The 20681-nt window shown below is 40.2% G+C and overlaps 1 protein-coding gene across 1 annotated transcript in view; it reads left to right on the forward strand.

Moving 5' to 3' along the window:
* LOC133623526 (uncharacterized) overlaps positions 1 to 20681 on the forward strand; it is a 92648-nt gene that overhangs the window by 5897 nt on the left and 66070 nt on the right. The window contains exon 2 of the mRNA XM_072916119.1: positions 1480 to 1773. Coding sequence (XP_072772220.1) covers positions 1480 to 1773 — 294 coding nt within the window. The remainder of the gene's footprint in view (positions 1 to 1479; positions 1774 to 20681) is intronic.

A 20681-nucleotide genomic window follows, 5' to 3' on the forward strand; every position in this document is an offset into this window, starting at 1 on the left:
TGAATAGCTCACACACTCCGGCAGATTCAATGGGGGTCTGGCGGCAGATTTCTTTGACTTTATCGTTGGAAATGCATCTGCTTTGAGTGTCGCAGGATATCCACACATTCTTGCCATCTCTGTCGTAGCATAGCTTTCGTCGGTAAAGTGTGCGGAACAAACGACTGACCATTTCGTCGGCTTTCCCCACACCCTCGTATTTTGAACAAATTCCGTCCAATTTCTTGCCACTTTCGCATCTTTGGGCCACTGGTGCAACTTGAATCCGTCCCTGTTCGTGTTGTTACACCCTCCGACAACACACCGACGAAAGTGAGAAAATGGCGGATTGCTTCCCGATGTGACGTCACGTTGTGACGTCATCGCTCCGAGAGCGAATATTAGAAAGGCGTTTAATTCGCCAAAATTCACCCATTTAGAATTCGGAAATCGGTTAAAAAAATATATGGTCTTTTTTCTGCAACATCAAGGTATATATTGACGCTTACATAGGTCTGGTGATAATTTTCCCCTTTAACACCTGACTGTCACTGGCATCTGTCCCCATTGTCCCCGTTCCAAAGCTCTCCACAGTGACAATCCTGAATGACTACCGACCTATTGCACCCCATCCAATGCCCTTGACGCGAATCCCTTAGGGGTGATGGACGGCTGGGCAGCGCCTGAAGAGCTGCAGCCTGCCACCGTAAGCCCCACTCCCTCCCCTCTGTTGCAAGTCTCGAGTTGTTTGTTGTAATATGTATACTGTATGTGCTTTGCTATAGAGTTTTTTTCCCCCAATCTAGACTGGTCCCCCTTAGGAGCCCAGTCTAGATTGTATTTTTTTACTCAACATCCCTCAGCGTTGACCTTTTTCCCATCTTTTACGGGGCGCCTTGTGGCGACCCATCAGCGTTCCTGTCCTGTGACCCTGCACACTGTTTGTTTGTCTAACCTTGAACGGGTTTGTGCTGAAAGCAAAGTATCGTTGTACTTGTGCAATGACAATAAAGACCTACTGTGGAAGTCGTTCCCTACCCGTTCCACGGATACCACCTCGCGGGAGCCAGGCGTGCCGTTTTAGCAGAGTTTTTAATGCCAAGGACAATCTTTTCAGATGTCTTTTCTCTCCAGACTCTCCCACCTCTCTCCTCCGCTGGCCGCTCACTGTTGAAGACAACAGATGATTAGATCACCACGTACCACCTGTGAAATCTAATCACCTGACAGCTGTGTCTCGCCGTCCCGCACATGCCCCGCCCTTAGCCGACGGTGCTCTGCCCTCAACACCATTGACAGAGGCGGTGACCTTTGCTCCTGCAAGCGCGCTGATCACACTCTGCCCCCACACCGACCGACCTAAAATATATGATAACTTACAAGCTGACATAGGTTCAACATTTTCTACTCGCTCTGTCCACTTGTAAAATATTTATATTCAATGTACTATGCAATATTTGACATGTCTTAGTTGAAATGTATTTTGTTTGTGTCTTGCAGACATCCAGCCACCGATGAGATGTCAAGAGGAATCTCTCTCTCTTTCGCACAGAGGACGCTTCAATTGGAAGCAGGAGGATCCACAGCCCATCTATTTTAAACTGGAAGAGCAGGACCCACAGTACCCCTGTGTTAAAGAGGAAGAGGAGGATCTCTGGATCACTCAGGGTGGAGAGTGTCTTCTAGGGCAGGAGGAGGCTGATCTCAGCAAGTTTCCACTGACTGTTGTCTCTGTGAAGACTGAAGAGCATGAAGACAAACCACCTGAGTCCTCACAGCTTCATCACAGTCCAAGTAAGCACAACATCCACATATCATCTAATACAATGTTTGTGACACATGTTCATCCGGGGTCCAAAATTCTCTCTCAGGATGGAGATATACGCGGTTATTTTTGTGTTTTTAGTACCTTTTTTTTTACTCTGAATTTATGTAACTTAATTTTTCTCCATTGAGTACAAATTACTGAGCAAAATGCGTGTTTTTTTAATTTTATTTTATTTGTTAGAATAAAGTGTTTTAGAATTTTGTTTATAAATGGGTAGGGATGTCCGATAATGGCTTTTTGCCGATATCCGATATTCCGATCTTGTCCAACTCTTTAATTACCGATACCGATATCAACCGATATATGCAGTCGTGGAATTAACACATTATTATGCCTAATTTGGACAACCAGGTATGGTGAAGATAAGGTACTTTTAAAAAAAAATTAATAAAATAAGATAAATAAATTAAAAACATTTTCTTGAATAAAAAAGAAAGTAAAACAATATAAAAACAGTTAGATAGAAACTAGTAATTAATGAAAATTAGTAGGGATGTCCGATAATGGCTTTTTGCCGATATCCGATATTCCGATATTGTCCAACTCTTTAATTACCGATAGCGATATCAACCGATATATGCAGTCGTGGAATTAACACATTATTATGCCTAATTTGGACAACCAGGTATGGTGAAGATAAGGTACTTTTAAAAAAAATTAATAAAATAAGATAAATAAATTAAAAACATTTTCTTGAATAAAAAAGAAAGTAAAACAATATAAAAACAGTTACATAGAAACTAGTAATTAATGAAAATTAGTAGGGATGTCCAATAATGGCTTTTTGCCGATATTCCGATATTGTCCAACTCTTTGAAAGAAAAACAATATAAAAACAGTTAGATCAGTGGTTCTCAAACTTTTTTTGTCATCCCCCACTTTGGACAAGGGGGAGTTTTCAAGCCCCACCTGCCCCCATCGCCCCAACAGAACGCTAATGCCAAGCTTAACATTTTCAAATGTATTGAACATCAAGTTGTATACATTCAAACTCAATAACATAACATAACATCAAGTTCAATAATAAATCAAATAACTGTGCAGCTGTGGTATAACTTGCATCAAGTTCAATAATAAATCAAATAACTGACACCAGGTCTATTGCAGCGGGGAGAATGAGCTGCTCAGCAATTGTGTGAGGTGTCATGTACTGTTTTGTCATGTCCGAGCCACCGTAGCATGTGTTCAGTGTGTGACGTCACGGGAGGGAGGAAGAGTTTGGACTCTCGAAGTTGTTAATAAACGGGAGCGATCCGAGGCATTGAGTTGAAACGTGTTGCTTGATTATTATTAAATGAAGACACCTAAATAAGCACATAGGTGAAACCGAGGACATAACATGTGTTTTTTTGCATTGTGCAATTGTGTATGCAACTCTATATGAAGCCATTTGAGCGTTACTGTTTACTGATGCAGCTTTTACCATGCGCTTCTCCTGTTGACACTTTTCTTTGAAAGAAATCAAGTGGCTTATTGACGTGATTGGTCTCGAGGTGTCTCTTTCATTTGTTGGATCTCAGTCTGCTCCTAGCGCTTTTCGACACAGAACACACAGGGCCGTCTCTCCTCTGCCGTCAATCCAAGAGCAAGATACCCTTCATCATATTTTCTTTTTGGTTGATTAGGCCCGTCAGATTTTTGTTTTTCTGCAGGCGCTGGCTCTGGCTCGACGACCTTTGAGGTGCCAGTCACAAATGTATCCATTTTGTGTAATTGTGATCCACACATTAGCCTGCTACCCATCCGCGCGAAAGTTTGATCCGCTTAGCCACACCCTCGTTAGTTACTGTTGCTATGTCTGTCAAACTTTTGCTCCTACCGAAACATTTAAAGCCTACAGGAAAAATAAGTAATTTACATTTATTTATATAGCGGATTTCACAGACAGAATCACAAAGTGATTTACAGTGTGTATAGAAAATGAAAGCATAGTAAAAAAAAAAAAATCTAAGAATATAATTAAAAAAATAATAATTAAAGTGAAATGTCCTCCCGTTCCTCGCGCCCCACCTATCATGTCTCTATTCCCCACCAGTGGGGCGCGCCCCACACTTTGAGAAACGCTGAGTTAGATAGAAACTAGTAATTAATGAAAATGAGTAAAATTAACTGTTAAAGGTTAGTACTATTAGTGAACCAGCAGCACGCACAATCATGTGTGCTTACGGACTGTATCCCTTGCAGACTGTATTGATATATATTGATATATAATGTAGGATCCACAATATTAATAACAGAAAGAAACAACCCTTTTGTGCGAATGAGTGTAAATGGGGGAGGAAGGTTTTTTGGGTTGGTGCACGAATTGTAAGTGTATCTTGTGTTTTTTATGTTGATTTAATAAAAAAATAAAAAATAAAAAAACGATACCGATAATAAAAAAAAACTATACCGATAATTTCCGATATTACATTTTAGCGCATTTATCGGACATCTCTAAAAATGAGTAAAATTAACTGTTAAAGTTAGTACTATTAGTGGACCAGCAGCACGCACAATCATGTGTGCTTACGGACTGTATCCCTTGCAGACTGTATTGATATATATTGATATATAATGTAGGAACCACAATATTAATAACAGAAAGAAACAACCCTTTTGTGTGAATGAGGGAGGTTTTTTGGGTTGGTGCACTAATTGTAAGTGTATCTTGTGTTTTTTATGTTGATTTAATAAAAAAAAAAAAAAACGATACCGATAATAAAAAAAACGATACCGATAATTTCCGATATTACATTTTAACGCATTTATCATCTCTATAAATGGGTTAAGGTTACCCAATCTGCATAGCAGTTGGGTGCGGCTGTGGAAAGTGGCCTGCGCTGGACAAATTTCCACCTCCCCATCACCCAGTTCAATGTCTCCAGTTTGCATATGCTTAAATGTGAGGTTTTTTTTCATGGTCTCAAACTGAAAATATGGAATCATATGTTCTCTTAGAAAGTAAGCTTTAAAAGTCTCCCTCATGTCAGGTTCAAACACTGATGACATCGGTTAAACAGACGAGAAGCAAGGAATCATGCAGAGACAGAGTTCAATTTTGCTCAATGAGGAGAGACATGTTTTGGGCTGTACTCTATTTATAGATCCAAACTACGTTCTAAAAGTCCAGCCCACGTGCTTCCTCTATTTATTTGGGAGGTCCCTGGTTACATCACTGAAGCTGTCGCTGAGTGACAGCTCCAGTTAGACACGATATATGATGATCCAAAAACGCAAATGTGCTGACAGTCGTGATATCGCCTTGTCTCTGCTCTGTCTGCGTCACGGTACTCGATGTTCGGCCTTGGCAGTCAGCAGGCCGATTCTGGAAACAAACACTGATACGATACTGGCTCGCAATCTTTTGGATTGCCAGCTTTGCACAGACAAAGAAAAATACAATTTCAGCACCATTGATAATAACTATAGCAACGGCCCTTAAGCATAAGAGCTGTGTGATAATATATACATAACTATTCTAACATTTAACACATCTGGTTTGTCATTTATCTCAAAATATAATTCTATACTTTGTGTTCACTATTCAGTGTGATTTAAATCTTCACGGTTTAACAGTGTGGTTGTGATTGTGAAAGTGTACAGATGTAGAATCATGGTCTAAAATTGCAACGCTGTGATAGTCACATTAGCGAAATAATTATTATTTCTTCTGCAGACGTCCAGCAGCTGCTTTGTCATCGAGAGGAACCCCCCGCTGATTTGCTGGAGGGGAGCGCCACTTTGAAGCAGGAGGATCCACAGCCCCCCCACTTTAAAGAGGAAGAGGAGAAACTCTGGGTTGCTCAGGAGGGAGAGTGTCTTCCACGGCAGGAGGAGGCTGATCTCACCAAGTTTCCACTGACTGTTGTCTCTGTGAAGACTGAAGACCATGAAGACGAACCACCTGAGTCCTCACAGTTTCACCACAGTCCAAGTGGGGAGAACAGAGCCGTGGAATCTTCAAGAAGCAGCTCAACTCAACACATGACAACAGAAGCTGATGGAGACCACTGTGGAGGATCACAAGCAGACAAGCTCTTAGCTCCACTATCAGATAGTGACGAAACAACGTCACACGTTAATGTAAAAATGGAATTACACATGAGAACACACACGAGACTAAAACCTTTCAGTTGCTCTGTTTGCGGTAAAAGATTCTCCGTCAAAAGCAACATGAAGTCACACATGAAAACACACACCGGAGAAAAACCCTTTGGTTGTTCTGTTTGCACAAAAAGGTTTGTTGAAAAATCTAATTTGACTCGACATATGAGAACACACACGGGAGAAAAACCTTTCAGCTGTTCAGCTTGCGGTAAGACATACTCTAAAAAATGTAATATGCAAACACACATGAGAACGCACACCGGAGAAAAACCGTTCAGTTGTTCAGTTTGTGGCAAACGATTCTCTAACAAACTTAATATGCAAATACATTTCAGAACGCACACAGGAGAAAAACCTTTCAGTTGTTCAATCTGCGGTCAAAGATTCTCTGCCAAAAATATTAGGCAAAGACATATGATGACACACACAGGAGAAACCCGCCATAGTTGTTCATTTTGTGCAAAAGGCTTTGTTAAAAACACTGATTTGACTCGGCATATGAGAACACACACGGGAGAAAAACCTTTCGTTTGTCCGGTTTGTTGTAAAAGATTCTCTGACAACGGTCATATGAAAATACACATGAGAACACACGCAGTAGAACAACGTTTCCGTTGTTCAGTGTGTGGTAGAGGACTTCCTGACAAATACAGTCTGCAAACACACATGAGGACGCACACGGGAGAAAAACCTTTCAGTTGTTCAGTGTGCGGTAGAACATTTTCTGACAAATACAACATGCAAACACACATGAGAACGCACACAGGAGAAAAACCTTTCTGTTGTTCAGTGTGCAGCAAAAGATTCTCAAGCAAACAGAATATGCAGATACACACCAGGAGTCATACAGGAGAAAAACCTTTCAGCTGTTCAGTGTGCGCTAAGAGATTCTCTGACAAAAGTAGCATGCAAAGACACAAGAGAACACATACAGGAGAATAGTGTTTCCTTTTTGGAAGTCCTCTTTGAATGGGCCCAATAGCCACTAAAGGTTCTTTACAGGGCTTCCCTAAAATCCAGATTAGCCAGTCAGGACCCGGCCAGCACTCCTAATGTCACCAATTCTAAAAGACTATCAGGTTTCTTTGATGTACTGGTTAAAAATAAATGTTGTTTCAATGTAGACTTCATTGTTTTTGAATATGATTCATAGCGATTTGCGACTTGTTCAAAGTAAAATTTTCAAACCAAAAAATATAACAAGTACACCACCGGTTAAAGGGGAACATTATCACCAGACCTATGTAAGCGTCAATATATACCTTGATGTTGCAGAAAAAAGACCATATATTCTTTTAACCGATTTCCGAACTCTAAATGGGTGAATTTTGGCGAATTGAACGCCTTTCTAATATTCACTCTCGGAGTGATGACATCACAACGTGACGTCACATCGGGAAGCAATCCGCCATTTTCTCAAACACCGAGTCAAATCAGCTCTGTTATTTTTCTTTTTTTTTTTTACTGTTTTCCGTACCTTGGAGACATCATGCCTCGTCGGTGTGTTGTCGGAGGGTGTAACAACACGAACAGGGACGGATTCAAGTTGCACCAGTGGCCCAAAGATGCGAAAGTGGCAAGAAATTGGACGTTTGTTCCGCACACTTTACCGACGAAAGCTATGCTACGACAGAGATGGCAAGAATGTGTGGATATCCTGCGACACTCAAAGCAGATGCATTTCCAACGATAAAGTCAAAGAAATCTGCCGCCAGACCCCCATTGAATCTGCCGGAGTGTGTGAGCAATTCAGGGACAAAGGACCTCGGTAGCACGGCAAGCAATGGCGGCAGTTTGTTCCCGCAGACGAGCGAGCTAAACCCCCTGGATGTCTTGGCTCACACCGAAGATGATCAAGAGAAGAATATCGACCCCAGCTTCCCTGGCCTGCTGACATGAGGGTATGTCTACAGAATATATTAATTGATGAAAATTGGGCTGCCTGCACTCTCAAAGTGCATGTTGTTGCCAAATGTATTTCATATGCTGTAAACCTAGTTCATAGTTGTTAGGTTCCTTTAATGCCAAACAAACACATACCAATCGTTGGTTAGAAGGCGATCGCCGAATTCTTCCTCGCTTTCTCCCGTGTCGCTGGCTGTCGTGTCGTTTTTGTCGGTTTCGCTTGCATACGGTTCAAACCGATATGGCTCAATAGCTTCAGTTTCTTCTTCAATTTCGTTTCCGCTACCTGCCTCCACACTACAACCATCCGTTTCAATACATGCGTAATCTGTTGAATCGCTTAAGCCGCTGAAATCCGAGTCTGAATCCGAGCTAATGTCGCTATAGCTTGCTGTTCTTTCCGCCATGTTTGTTTGTGTTGGCATCACTATGTGACGTCACAGGAAAATGGACGGGTGTATATAACGATGGTTAAAATCAGGCACTTTGAAGCTTTTTTTAGGGATATTGCGTGATGGGTAAAATTTAGAAAAAAACTTCGAAAAATAAAATAAGCCACTGGGAACTGATTTTTAATGGTTTAAACCCTTCTGAAATTGTGATAATGTTCCCCTTTAACATTAGTGGTTTAACAGAACATATATTTCTTAAATGACTTTTTTTTTTTAATGACTAAATATATTGAATAAAAACACATACACAAAAGCAGTCCAAGATAAGCAACTAACTATCTGCTGTCACGTTGTTGTTATATGAATAAAATATATATATATATAATATACTGTATAAACCAGGGGTGTCAAATAGGGATGTCCGATAATGGCTTTTTGCCGATATCCAATATTCCGATATTGTCCAACTCTTTAATTACCGATACCGATATCAACCGATATATACAGTCGTGGAATTAACACATTATTATGCCTAATTTGGACAACCAGGTATGGTGAAGATAAGGTACTTTTTTAAAAATTAATAGAATAAGGCAAATACATTAAAAACATGTTCTTGAATAAAAAAGAAAGTAAAACAATATAAAAACAGTTACATAGAAACTAGTAATTAATGAAAATGAGTCAAATTAACAGTTAAAGGTTAGTACTATTAGTGGACCAATCATGTGTGCTTACGGACTGTATCTCTTGCAGACTGTATTGATATATATTGATATATAATGTAGGAACCACAATATTAATAACAGAAAGAAACAACCCTTTTGTGTGAATGAGTGTGAATGAGGGAGGTTTTTTGGGTTGGTGCACTAATTGTAAGTGTATCTTGTGTTTTTTATGTTGATTTAATTTAAAAAAAATAATAATAATAATTAAAAAAAACGATACCGATCATTTCCGATATTACATTTTAACGCATTTATCGACCTATAATATCGGCAGGCCGATATCATCGGACATCTCTAGTGTCAAACGTACAGGTTTTATCCGGCCCGCGGGATAAGTTTGCCAAGTATAAAAATGAGCCGAAATTTTTTAATAAAAGAAACTGCTGTTCTAAATGTATCCACTAGATGTCGCAAAATCAATTATTTGTATCTTTGTAGATGATGCTACATATGTTTAAAAAAACAAAAAAACACGATGTTAATGCACCAGTTGATGAAAATGAGCAAAATACATAAATGACTGTAATTTGATTTTTGATATTATTGTCTTTTCTTGATAGATTGAAAATTAACACCAATGAGTTGACTGATGAACATTATCACATCATTTATTCAGAAAGTATAAATAACGATGTTAGAATAATTGTATCTAAGTTATCACAAAAACTTTGTGTTTCAGTGAGTTCTCGGCGATAAGTCAAAAGATGTCTTTGAACCTACCAAGAAGAAAAACTTGTAAAACTCCACTGTGTAGGGGGGGAAGCAACATGAAGGTGTTCTGTTTCTTTCATGTATTGCAATCAACAGAAAGATAGTGTTTTAACCCAAGAACTACAAAGCGGAGAGAAGGCAGGAACTGCCCAAGTTCCAGACACCTCTTTTTTTAACTCTTTTATGAACCTCTTTTACGACCTCTTTTTTTGAACCAACCTTTTTTTTTTAACTGTTTTGTAATCAAAGGCGATGGCTGTTTATGACCCACATCCCTTTGGAAGCAGCTGTTGCCATGTGGTCGGGGAAAGTCCAAATAAAAGTAGGAAGCGTATAATCTTTTGGCAGAGCGTAATGACACTGTACAAGGGTACAGATGTACACGTTTCTCCTCACTGAGCCAAATGGAATTCTGTCTCTGATTCTTTTTTTCTTGTCCTGTTTAATAGATGTGATCAGTGTTTGAACCTGACAAACGGCAAATATAGAGAGAATACTATTAACCGCAACATGTAAGTGTAAATAAAACCAACAACATTATGATTTGTACATTTTTAAAATGTGCTTTACCCATTTTTAAAACAAAGAAAACAATCTGAAGTTGTCTTTATTTTTAAGTTATCGTGCCGTGAATTTACCAGTCCGGCCCACTTGGGAGTAGATTTTTCTCCATGTGGCCCCCGATCTAAAATGAGTTTGACACCCCGGATATAAACAATGATGGCTCATGTTAGCTATCAAAATCGCTGTTATTGGCGGACAACACACAAAGCTAATGCGCGTACACGTCTTACACACGTTGAAAGAAGCTGTTTGTTTACCACTGAAACACCCTGCATGTAAACAATCATCATATCTATGACTCACGGCTTATGAAAAGTGCTTGGTCTCCCCGAAGAAGAAATAAGAAACATGTCAGCATTGCTGCTTTGTCCTCTGTAGCCTATTAGAAGTTATTTTTTATTTTATTTCATCATCACTTTATGTTGTGATGCTATAATATGGAAGTTCACAACTGTTTAAACATGTTTTTTTCTGTCTTGGATGTGTAAACTTCAGCATTTTATATTGACCTGATGATTTATTTTAAGTAAGTGGCTAAGACTTCATCTGTTAAAAAACAATAAAGGACTTAATGCAGCTACTTTTTTGATATTCAATCTTTTATCAGCCGTAACTTACGTAGTGATTTCAAATGAAAATACCTTAAGTTTAGAGATGGAGCGTTGAACAGGACTGGATTATTACAAACCCCGTTTCCATATGAGTTGGGAAATTGTGTTAGATGTAAATATAAACGGAATACAATGATTTGCAAATCCTTTTCAACCCATATTCAGTTGAATATGCTACAAAGACAACATATTTGATGTTCAAACTGATAAACTTTTTTTTTTTTTTGCAAATAATCATTAACTTTAGAATTTGATGCCAGCAACACGTGACAAAGAAGTTGGGAAAGGTGGCAATGAATACTGATAAAGTTGAGGAATGCTCATCAAACACTTATTTGGAACATCCCACAGGTGAACAGGCTAATTGGGAACAGGTGGGTGCCATGATTGGGTATAAAAACAGCTTCCCAAAAAATGCTCAGTCTTTCACAAGAAAGGATGGGGCGAGGTACACCCCTTTGTCCACAACTGCGTGAGCAAATAGTCAAACAGTTTAAGAACAACGTTTCTCAAAGTGTAATTGCAAGAAATTTAGGGATTTCAACATCTACGGTCCATAATAGCATCAAAGGGTTCAGAGAATCTGGAGAAGTCACTGCACATAAGCGGCATGGCCGGAAACCAACATTGAATGACCGTGACCTTCGATCCCTCAGACGGCACTGTATCAAAAACCGACATCAATCTCTAAAGGATATCACCACATGGGCTCAGGAACACTTCAGAAAACCACTGTCACTAAATACAGTTGGTCGCTACATCTGTAAGTGCAAGTTAAAGCTCTACTATGCAAAGCGAAAGCCATTTATCAACAACACCCAGAAACGCCGCCGGCTTCTCTGGGCCCGAGATCATCTAAGATGGACTCATGCAAAGTCGAAAAGTGTTCTGTGGTCTGACGAGTCCACATTTCAAATTGTTTTTAGAAATATTCGACATCGTGTCATCCGGACCAAAGGGGAAGCGAACCATCCAGACTGTTATCGACGCAAAGTTCAAAAGCCAGTATCTGTGATGGTATGGGAGTGCATTAGTGCCCAAAGCATGGGTAACTTACACATCTGTGAAGGCACCATTAATGCTGAAAGGTACATACAGGTTTTGGAACAACATATGCTGCCATCTAAGCGCCATCTTTTTCATGGACGCCCCTGCTTATTTCAGCAAGACAATGCCAAGCCACATTCAGCACGTGTTTCAACAGCGTGGCTTCGTAAAAAAAGAGTGCGGGTACTTTCCTGGTCCGCCTGCAGTCCATACCTGTCTCCCATCGAAAATGTGTGGTGCATTATGAAGCGTAAAATACGACAGCGGAGACCCCGGACTGTTGAACGACTGAAGCTCTACATAAACAAGAATGGGAAAGAATTCCACTTTCAAAGCTTCAACAATTCGTTTCCTCAGTTCCCAATCGTTTATTGAGTGTTGTTAAAAGAAAAGGTGATGTAACACAGTGGTGAACATGCCCTTTCCCAACTACTTTGGCACGTGTTGCAGCCATGAAATTCTAAGTTAATTATTATTTGCAAAAAAAAAATAAAGTTTATGAGTTTGAACATCAAATATGTTGTCTTTGTAGCGCATTCAATTGAATATGGGTTGAAAAGGATTTGCAAATCATTGTATTCCGTTTATATTTACATCTAACACAATTTCCCAACTCATATGGAAACGGGGTTTGTACTTTGTAGTCTGTGTTCTGTTTAACCTTGTTCCCGCATAACTTTACTTATACTTCCGGTGCACTTCCCAGCTGCACTATAGCTTTTTGCTTTGTCATTAAATAGACATTTTACCTGCACGTCGTCTGCTGTCCGTCTGCATCCTGGCGTCCAAGCAACGCTCACCTGGGCCCGACATGCAAGTGGTCCTTCCAAATGCAACAAGAACGAGCAACGCCGGGACACAAGTGTGATTTTTGTTGACAAAAAATGTTCGTCTTAGTTATCGTCAACGACCTATTTTCCCTTCGACTAAAATGGGACAATAATGAATCACAACAAATGCACGTTGACTAAAACAATGACAAAATTAATTGCCAATTTAGTTGATGAGGCGAAATAATTGAATAAAGTCAAATACAAATAAGGCAACAAGAGAAGTATCCTACACTTCTCTTTTGTAAAGTAAATGTGAACAGCCGATACGGGCATCTACATCTACTATATGATTTGCCTGAGAAGCTGCACAGTACAAAATAAAAAAATCAAATCAAATAAAAAAATAACTTGGACACACACATCTATACCTTTGGCCATTCTGAGCCAGTCATTTCCAGAAGTTATCTCACCCTGTGAGAAGCCTCCATTTTACTAATGATTTCCAATGTTGCAAAAATGTGTAGAATAAAAATGAAAATACAACATTTGTGTCAATGAAGATTTGTGTCAGCCTTTGATAGTAGGCTAATATAGCTAATATAGACACTAACATTATGTGTTGCCTTCATTATAACACCTATATAAGACTTTTAAAGTCATTTTGATAGTAGGCTAATATAGCTGATATAGACACTTACATCATGTGTTGCCTTCATTATGACACTTATATAAGGCTTTTAAAGTCATTTTGATAGTAGGCTAATATAGCTAATATAGATACTTACATCATGTGTTGCCTTCATTATAACACTTATATAAGACTTTTAAAGTCATTTTGATAGTAGGCTAATATAGCTGATACAGACACTTACATCATGTGTTGCCTTCATTATGACACTTATATAAGACTTTTAAAGTCATGTTGATAGTAGGCTAATATAGCTGATATAGACACTTACATCATGTGTTGCCTTCATTATAACACTTATATAAGACTTTTAAAGTCATTTTGATAGTAGGCTAATATAGCTAATATAGACACTAACATTATGTGTTGCCTTCATTATAACACTTATATAAGACTTTTAAAGTAATTTTGATAGTAGGCTAATATAGCTGATATAGACACTTACATCATGTGTTGCCTTCATTATAACACTTATATAAGACTTTTAAAGTCATTTTGATAGTAGGCTAATATAGCTGATATAGACACTTACATCATGTGTTGCCTTCATTATGACACTTATATAAGACTTTTAAGGTCATTTTGATAGTAGGCTAATATAGCTAATATAGACACCTACATCTCGTGTTGTCTTCATTATAACACTTATATAAGACTTTTAAAGTCATTTTGATAGTAGGCTAATATAGCTAATATAGACACTAACATTATGTGTTGCCTTCATTATGACACTTATATAAGGCTTTTAAAGTCATTTTGATAGTAGGCTAATATAGCTAATATAGACACTAACATTATGTGTTGCCTTCATTATAACACTTATATAAGACTTTTAAAGTCATTTTGATAGTAGGCTAATATAGCTGATATAGACACTTACATCATGTGTTGCCTTCATTATAACACTTATATAAGACTTGTAAAGTCATTTTGATAGTAGGCTAATATAGCTGATACAGACACATCATCTGTTGCCTTCATTATGACACTTATATAAGGCTTTTAAAGTCATTTTGATAGTAGGCTAATATAGTTAATATAGACACTTACATCATGTGTTGCCTTCATTATGACACTTATATAAGACTTTTAAAGTCATTTTGATAGTAGGCTAATATAGCTAATATAGACACATCATGTGTTGCCTTCATTATGACACTTATATAAGACTTTTAAAGTCATTTTGATAGTAGGCTAATATAGCTAATATAGACACTAACATTATGTGTTGCCTTCATTATAACACCTATATAAGACTTTTAAAGTCATTTTGATAGTAGGCTAATATAGCTGATATAGACACTTACATCATGTGTTGCCTTCATTATGACACTTATATAAGGCTTTTAAAGTCATTTTGATAGTAGGCTAATATAGCTAATATAGATACTTACATCATGTGTTGCCTTCATTATAACACTTATATAAGACTTTTAAAGTCATTTTGATAGTAGGCTAATATAGCTGATACAGACACTTACATCATGTGTTGCCTTCATTATGACACTTATATAAGACTTTTAAAGTCATGTTGATAGTAGGCTAATATAGCTGATATAGACACTTACATCATGTGTTGCCTTCATTATAACACTTATATAAGACTTTTAAAGTCATTTTGATAGTAGGCTAATATAGCTAATATAGACACTAACATTATGTGTTGCCTTCATTATAACACTTATATAAGACTTTTAAAGTAATTTTGATAGTAGGCTAATATAGCTGATATAGACACTTACATCATGTGTTGCCTTCATTATAACACTTATATAAGACTTTTAAAGTCATTTTGATAGTAGGCTAATATAGCTGATATAGACACTTACATCATGTGTTGCCTTCATTATGACACTTATATAAGACTTTTAAGGTCATTTTGATAGTAGGCTAATATAGCTAATATAGACACCTACATCTCGTGTTGTCTTCATTATAACACTTATATAAGACTTTTAAAGTCATTTTGATAGTAGGCTAATATAGCTAATATAGACACTAACATTATGTGTTGCCTTCATTATGACACTTATATAAGGCTTTTAAAGTCATTTTGATAGTAGGCTAATATAGCTAATATAGACACTAACATTATGTGTTGCCTTCATTATAACACTTATATAAGACTTTTAAAGTCATTTTGATAGTAGGCTAATATAGCTGATATAGACACTTACATCATGTGTTGCCTTCATTATAACACTTATATAAGACTTGTAAAGTCATTTTGATAGTAGGCTAATATAGCTGATACAGACACATCATCTGTTGCCTTCATTATGACACTTATATAAGGCTTTTAAAGTCATTTTGATAGTAGGCTAATATAGTTAATATAGACACTTACATCATGTGTTGCCTTCATTATGACACTTATATAAGACTTTTAAAGTCATTTTGATAGTAGGCTAATATAGCTAATATAGACACATCATGTGTTGCCTTCATTATGACACTTATATAAGACTTTTAAAGTCATTTTGATAGGAGGCTAATATAGCTAATATAGACACCTACATCTCGTGTTGTCTTCATTATAACACTTATATAAGACTTTTAAAGTCATTTTGATAGTAGGCTAATATAGCTAATATAGACACCTACATCATGTGTTGCCTTCATTATGACACTTATATAAGGCTTTTAAAGTCATTTTGATAGTAGGCTAATATAGCTAATATAGACACTAACATTATGTGTTGCCTTCATTATAACACTTATATAAGACTTTTAAAGTCATTTTGATAGTAGGCTAATATAGCTGATATAGACACTTACATCATGTGTTGCCTTCATTATAACACTTATATAAGACTTTTAAAGTCATTTTGATAGTAGGCTAATATAGCTGATATAGACACATCATGTGTTGCCTTCATTATAACACTTATATAAGACTTTTAAAGTCATTTTGATAGTAGGCTAATATAACTGATATAGACACTTACATCATGTATTGCCTTCATTATGACACTTATATAAGACTTTTAAATTAATTTTGATAGTAGGCTAATATAGACACTTACATTATGTGTTGCCTTCATTATAACACTTATATAAGACTTTTAAAGTCATTTTGATAGTAGGTTAATATAGCTAATATAGACACTTACATCATGTGTTGCCTTTATTATAACACTTATATAAGACTTTTAAAGTCATTTTGATAGGAGGCTAATATAGACACTTACATCATGTGTTGCCTTCATTATAACACTTATATAAGACTTTTAAAGTCATTTTGATAGTAGGCTAACATAGCTAATATAGACACTTACATCATGTGTTGCCTTCATTATAAGACTTATATAAGACTTTTAAAGTCATTTTGATAGTAGGCTAATATAGCTAATATAGATACTTACATCATGTGTTGCCTTCATTATGACACTTATATAAGGCTTTTAAAGTCATTTTGATAGTAGGCTAATATAGCTAATATAGACACTAACATTATGTGTTGCCTTCATTATAACACTTATATAAGACTTTTAAAGTCATTTTGATAGTAGGCTAATATAGCTGATATAGACACTTACATCATGTGTTGCCTTCATTATAACACTTATATAAGACTTGTAAAGTCATTTTGATAGTAGGCTAATATAGCTGATACAGACACATCATCTGTTGCCTTCATTATGACACTTATATAAGGCTTTTAAAGTCATTTTGATAGTAGGCTAATATAGTTAATATAGACACTTACATCATGTGTTGCCTTCATTATGACACTTATATAAGACTTTTAAAGTCATTTTGATAGTAGGCTAATATAGCTAATATAGACACATCATGTGTTGCCTTCATTATGACACTTATATAAGACTTTTAAAGTCATTTTGATAGGAGGCTAATATAGCTAATATAGACACCTACATCTCGTGTTGTCTTCATTATAACACTTATATAAGACTTTTAAAGTCATTTTGATAGTAGGCTAATATAGCTAATATAGACACCTACATCATGTGTTGCCTTCATTATGACACTTATATAAGGCTTTTAAAGTCATTTTGATAGTAGGCTAATATAGCTAATATAGACACTAACATTATGTGTTGCCTTCATTATAACACTTATATAAGACTTTTAAAGTCATTTTGATAGTAGGCTAATATAGCTGATATAGACACTTACATCATGTGTTGCCTTCATTATAACACTTATATAAGACTTTTAAAGTCATTTTGATAGTAGGCTAATATAGCTGATATAGACACATCATGTGTTGCCTTCATTATAACACTTATATAAGACTTTTAAAGTCATTTTGATAGTAGGCTAATATAACTGATATAGACACTTACATCATGTATTGCCTTCATTATGACACTTATATAAGACTTTTAAATTAATTTTGATAGTAGGCTAATATAGACACTTACATTATGTGTTGCCTTCATTATAACACTTATATAAGACTTTTAAAGTCATTTTGATAGTAGGTTAATATAGCTAATATAGACACTTACATCATGTGTTGCCTTTATTATAACACTTATATTGTTGTGCTTACTGAGAGAGGTGACGGCTCAGACACCAGGGGGCAGTATATACAATCATTTATTATATATAATAAATATATATATAATAATAACCAATACAACTAAACTATAGAAATAGAGTGTGTGACTAAAATACAAGAGTGTGTGTGGTGTAAGACTATGTGTGTAGATATCTGAAGTGTGTTACCAAGTGTTGATGAGAAAAGGCAGACAAGTCCAAAGAGGGCAAGGCAAAAGGGGTCCAAGATCAGCGAGGGGTCCGTGGGGGCAGAGAGAGACGTCAGAGTCCAGGGGCGAGTGAGGAGTCGGGAAATGAAGAAGGCAGTCCAAAACACCGGGGAAACAACGGGAGATCTCGAGGAGGGAAGACTCGGGAAGGCACTGCGGAAGAGCAACAGACGTCAGAATCACGGAGGGAAAAACAACATGTAAGAGCGGATAAGGCTTACGGTACACCATGAGAAAATTAAGTTCCCGCGACGATCCTTGGGTCCACTGGTCCTTTATTGATCTCGCTCTGATCAGTCGCAGGTGTGCAGATTGCCAGCGAGTGATTGCAGCTGGTGGCTGCAGCAGGGCGGAGACGCGCGCGGCGCGTCCCTGGATGTGCGCACCAGTGGGCGTGTCCCGAGGTGCGCACAGACGGATGAGCGGCGTTGGCAGGAGCCTGAGCCGTAACAGTATCCCCCCCCTATGGACAGATTCCAGATGTCCAACATACTCACGAAACAAGGGAGGGTGGAGGGGAGAACTGGTGGTGGGTCGCCGGCCCCAGTGTCCCCGAATCCACCGAGGACGAGTCTGATGGCGGCGGCGAGAAGAACGCCGCTGAAGCCGGCGACCAAGGGACGGCCACCATCTTGGCCGTCGGGAAGGCGGACGTGATTGGCGCCATGGTGCGTCTCGCCGGAAACGAGGATATGACATCGGCGAGGCAGGCGTGGAGGAAGACGTCATCGGCGAGGCAGGCGTGGAGGAAGACGTCATCGGCGAGGCAGGCGTGGAGGAAGACGTCATCGGCGGCGTGGAAGCGGCAGACGTCATCGGCGGCGTGGAAGCGGCAGACGTCATCGGCGGCGTGGAAGCGGCAGACGTCATCGGCGGCGTGGAAGCGGCAGACGTCATCGGCGGCGTGGAAGCGGCAGACGTCATCGGCGGCGTGGAAGCGGCAGACGTCATCGGCGCCGTGGAAGCGGCAGACGTCAAAGGCGTGGAAGCGGCGGACGTCAAAGCCGGAGACGAGGAGGGCAGCTGAGGAGCTGGCCGAGGTGCTGGAGTCGGCGGAGCAGGCCGAGGTGCTGGAGTCGGCGGAGCAGGCCGAGGTGCTGGAGTCGGCGGAGCAGGCCGAGGTGCTGGAGTCGGCGGAGCAGGCCGAGGTGCTGGAGTCGGCGGAGCAGGCCGAGGTGCTGGAGTCGGCGGAGCAGGCCGAGGTGCTGGAGTCGGCGGAGCAGGCCGAGGTGCTGGAGTCGGCGGAGCAGGCCGAGGTGCTGGAGTCGAGGCCAGCCTGGGAGCTGGTGGAGACGTGGGGGCCAGCCTGGGAGCTGGTGGAGACGTGGGGGCCAGCCTGGGAGCTGGTGGAGACGTGGGGGCCAGCCTGGGAGCTGGTGGAGACGTGGGGGCCAGCCTGGGAGCTGGTGGAGACGTGGGGGCCAGCCTGGGGACTGGTGCTAGCTCGGAGACTAGCCGAGGGGCTGGTGCTAGCTCGGACGCTAGCCGAGGGGCTGGTGCTAGCTCGGACGCTAGCCGAGGGGCTGGTGCTAGCTCGGACGCTAGCCGAGGGACAGGTGCTAGCTCGGACGCTAGCCGAGGGACAGGTGCTAGCTCGGACGCTAGCCGAGGGACAGGTGCTAGCTCGGACGCTAGCCGAGGGACAGGTGCTAGCTCGGACGCTAGCCGAGGGACAGGTGCTAGCTCGGACGCTAGCCGAGGGACAGGTGCTAGCTCGGACGCTAGCCGAGGGACAGGTGCTAGCTCGGACGCTAGCCGAGGGACAGGTGCTAGCTCGGACGCTAGCCGAGGGACAGGTGCTAGCTCGGACGCTAGCCGAGGGACAGGTGCTAGCTCGGACGCTAGCCGAGGGACAGGTGCTAGCTCGGACGCTAGCCGAGGGACAGGTGCTAGTTCGGACGCTAGCCGAGGGACAGGTGCTAGCTCGGACGCTAGCCGAGGGACAGGTGCTAGCTCGGACGCTAGCCGAGAGACAGGTGCTAGCTCGGACGCTAGCCGAGGGACAGGTGCTAGCTCGGACGCTAGCCGAGGGACAGGTGCTAGCTCGGACGCTAGCCGAGGGACAGGTGCTAGCTCGGACGCTAGCCGAGAGACAGGTGCTAGCTCAGACGCTAGCCGAGGGACAAGTGCTAGCTCGGGGACAGGTGCTAGCTCAGACGCTAGCTCGGGGACAGGTGCTAGCTCAGACGCTAGCCAGGGGACAGGTGCTAGCTCAGACGCTAGCCAGGGGACAGGTGCTAGCTCAGACGCTAGCCAGGGGGCTGGTGCTAGCTCGGAGGCTAGCCAGGGAACTGGTGGTTGCGGCTGGGAAAAGCGGAAGACAGGTGGAATTAGTCTGGCAGAGGGTAGCCTGTCTTGGTGCAGCTGCGCCACCCCATCAGCACAGCCACCAGTACTACCCCCCCTCTCCGAAAGCGGATGCCAGACGCTTCTCTCTGGCTGAGGAACAGTCACTATGGGTGGGAGGAGGGTGTCCAGGCGACGGGTAAATTCCTCCTTGCTCACATCACTGCTAAACATGCCTTTCCATGACAGTTTGGCAGGACAAGAAAACTCCTCCGGTGTGGAGCGAAAAAAAGAAAAAGACATGGTGAATGGGGCAAGAGGCAGAAAAAAGAGAAAAAAAAAAA

The sequence above is a fragment of the Nerophis lumbriciformis genome, linkage group LG26, assembly GCF_033978685.3.
Source record: "Nerophis lumbriciformis linkage group LG26, RoL_Nlum_v2.1, whole genome shotgun sequence".
NCBI classification, from domain to species: domain Eukaryota; kingdom Metazoa; phylum Chordata; class Actinopteri; order Syngnathiformes; family Syngnathidae; genus Nerophis; species Nerophis lumbriciformis.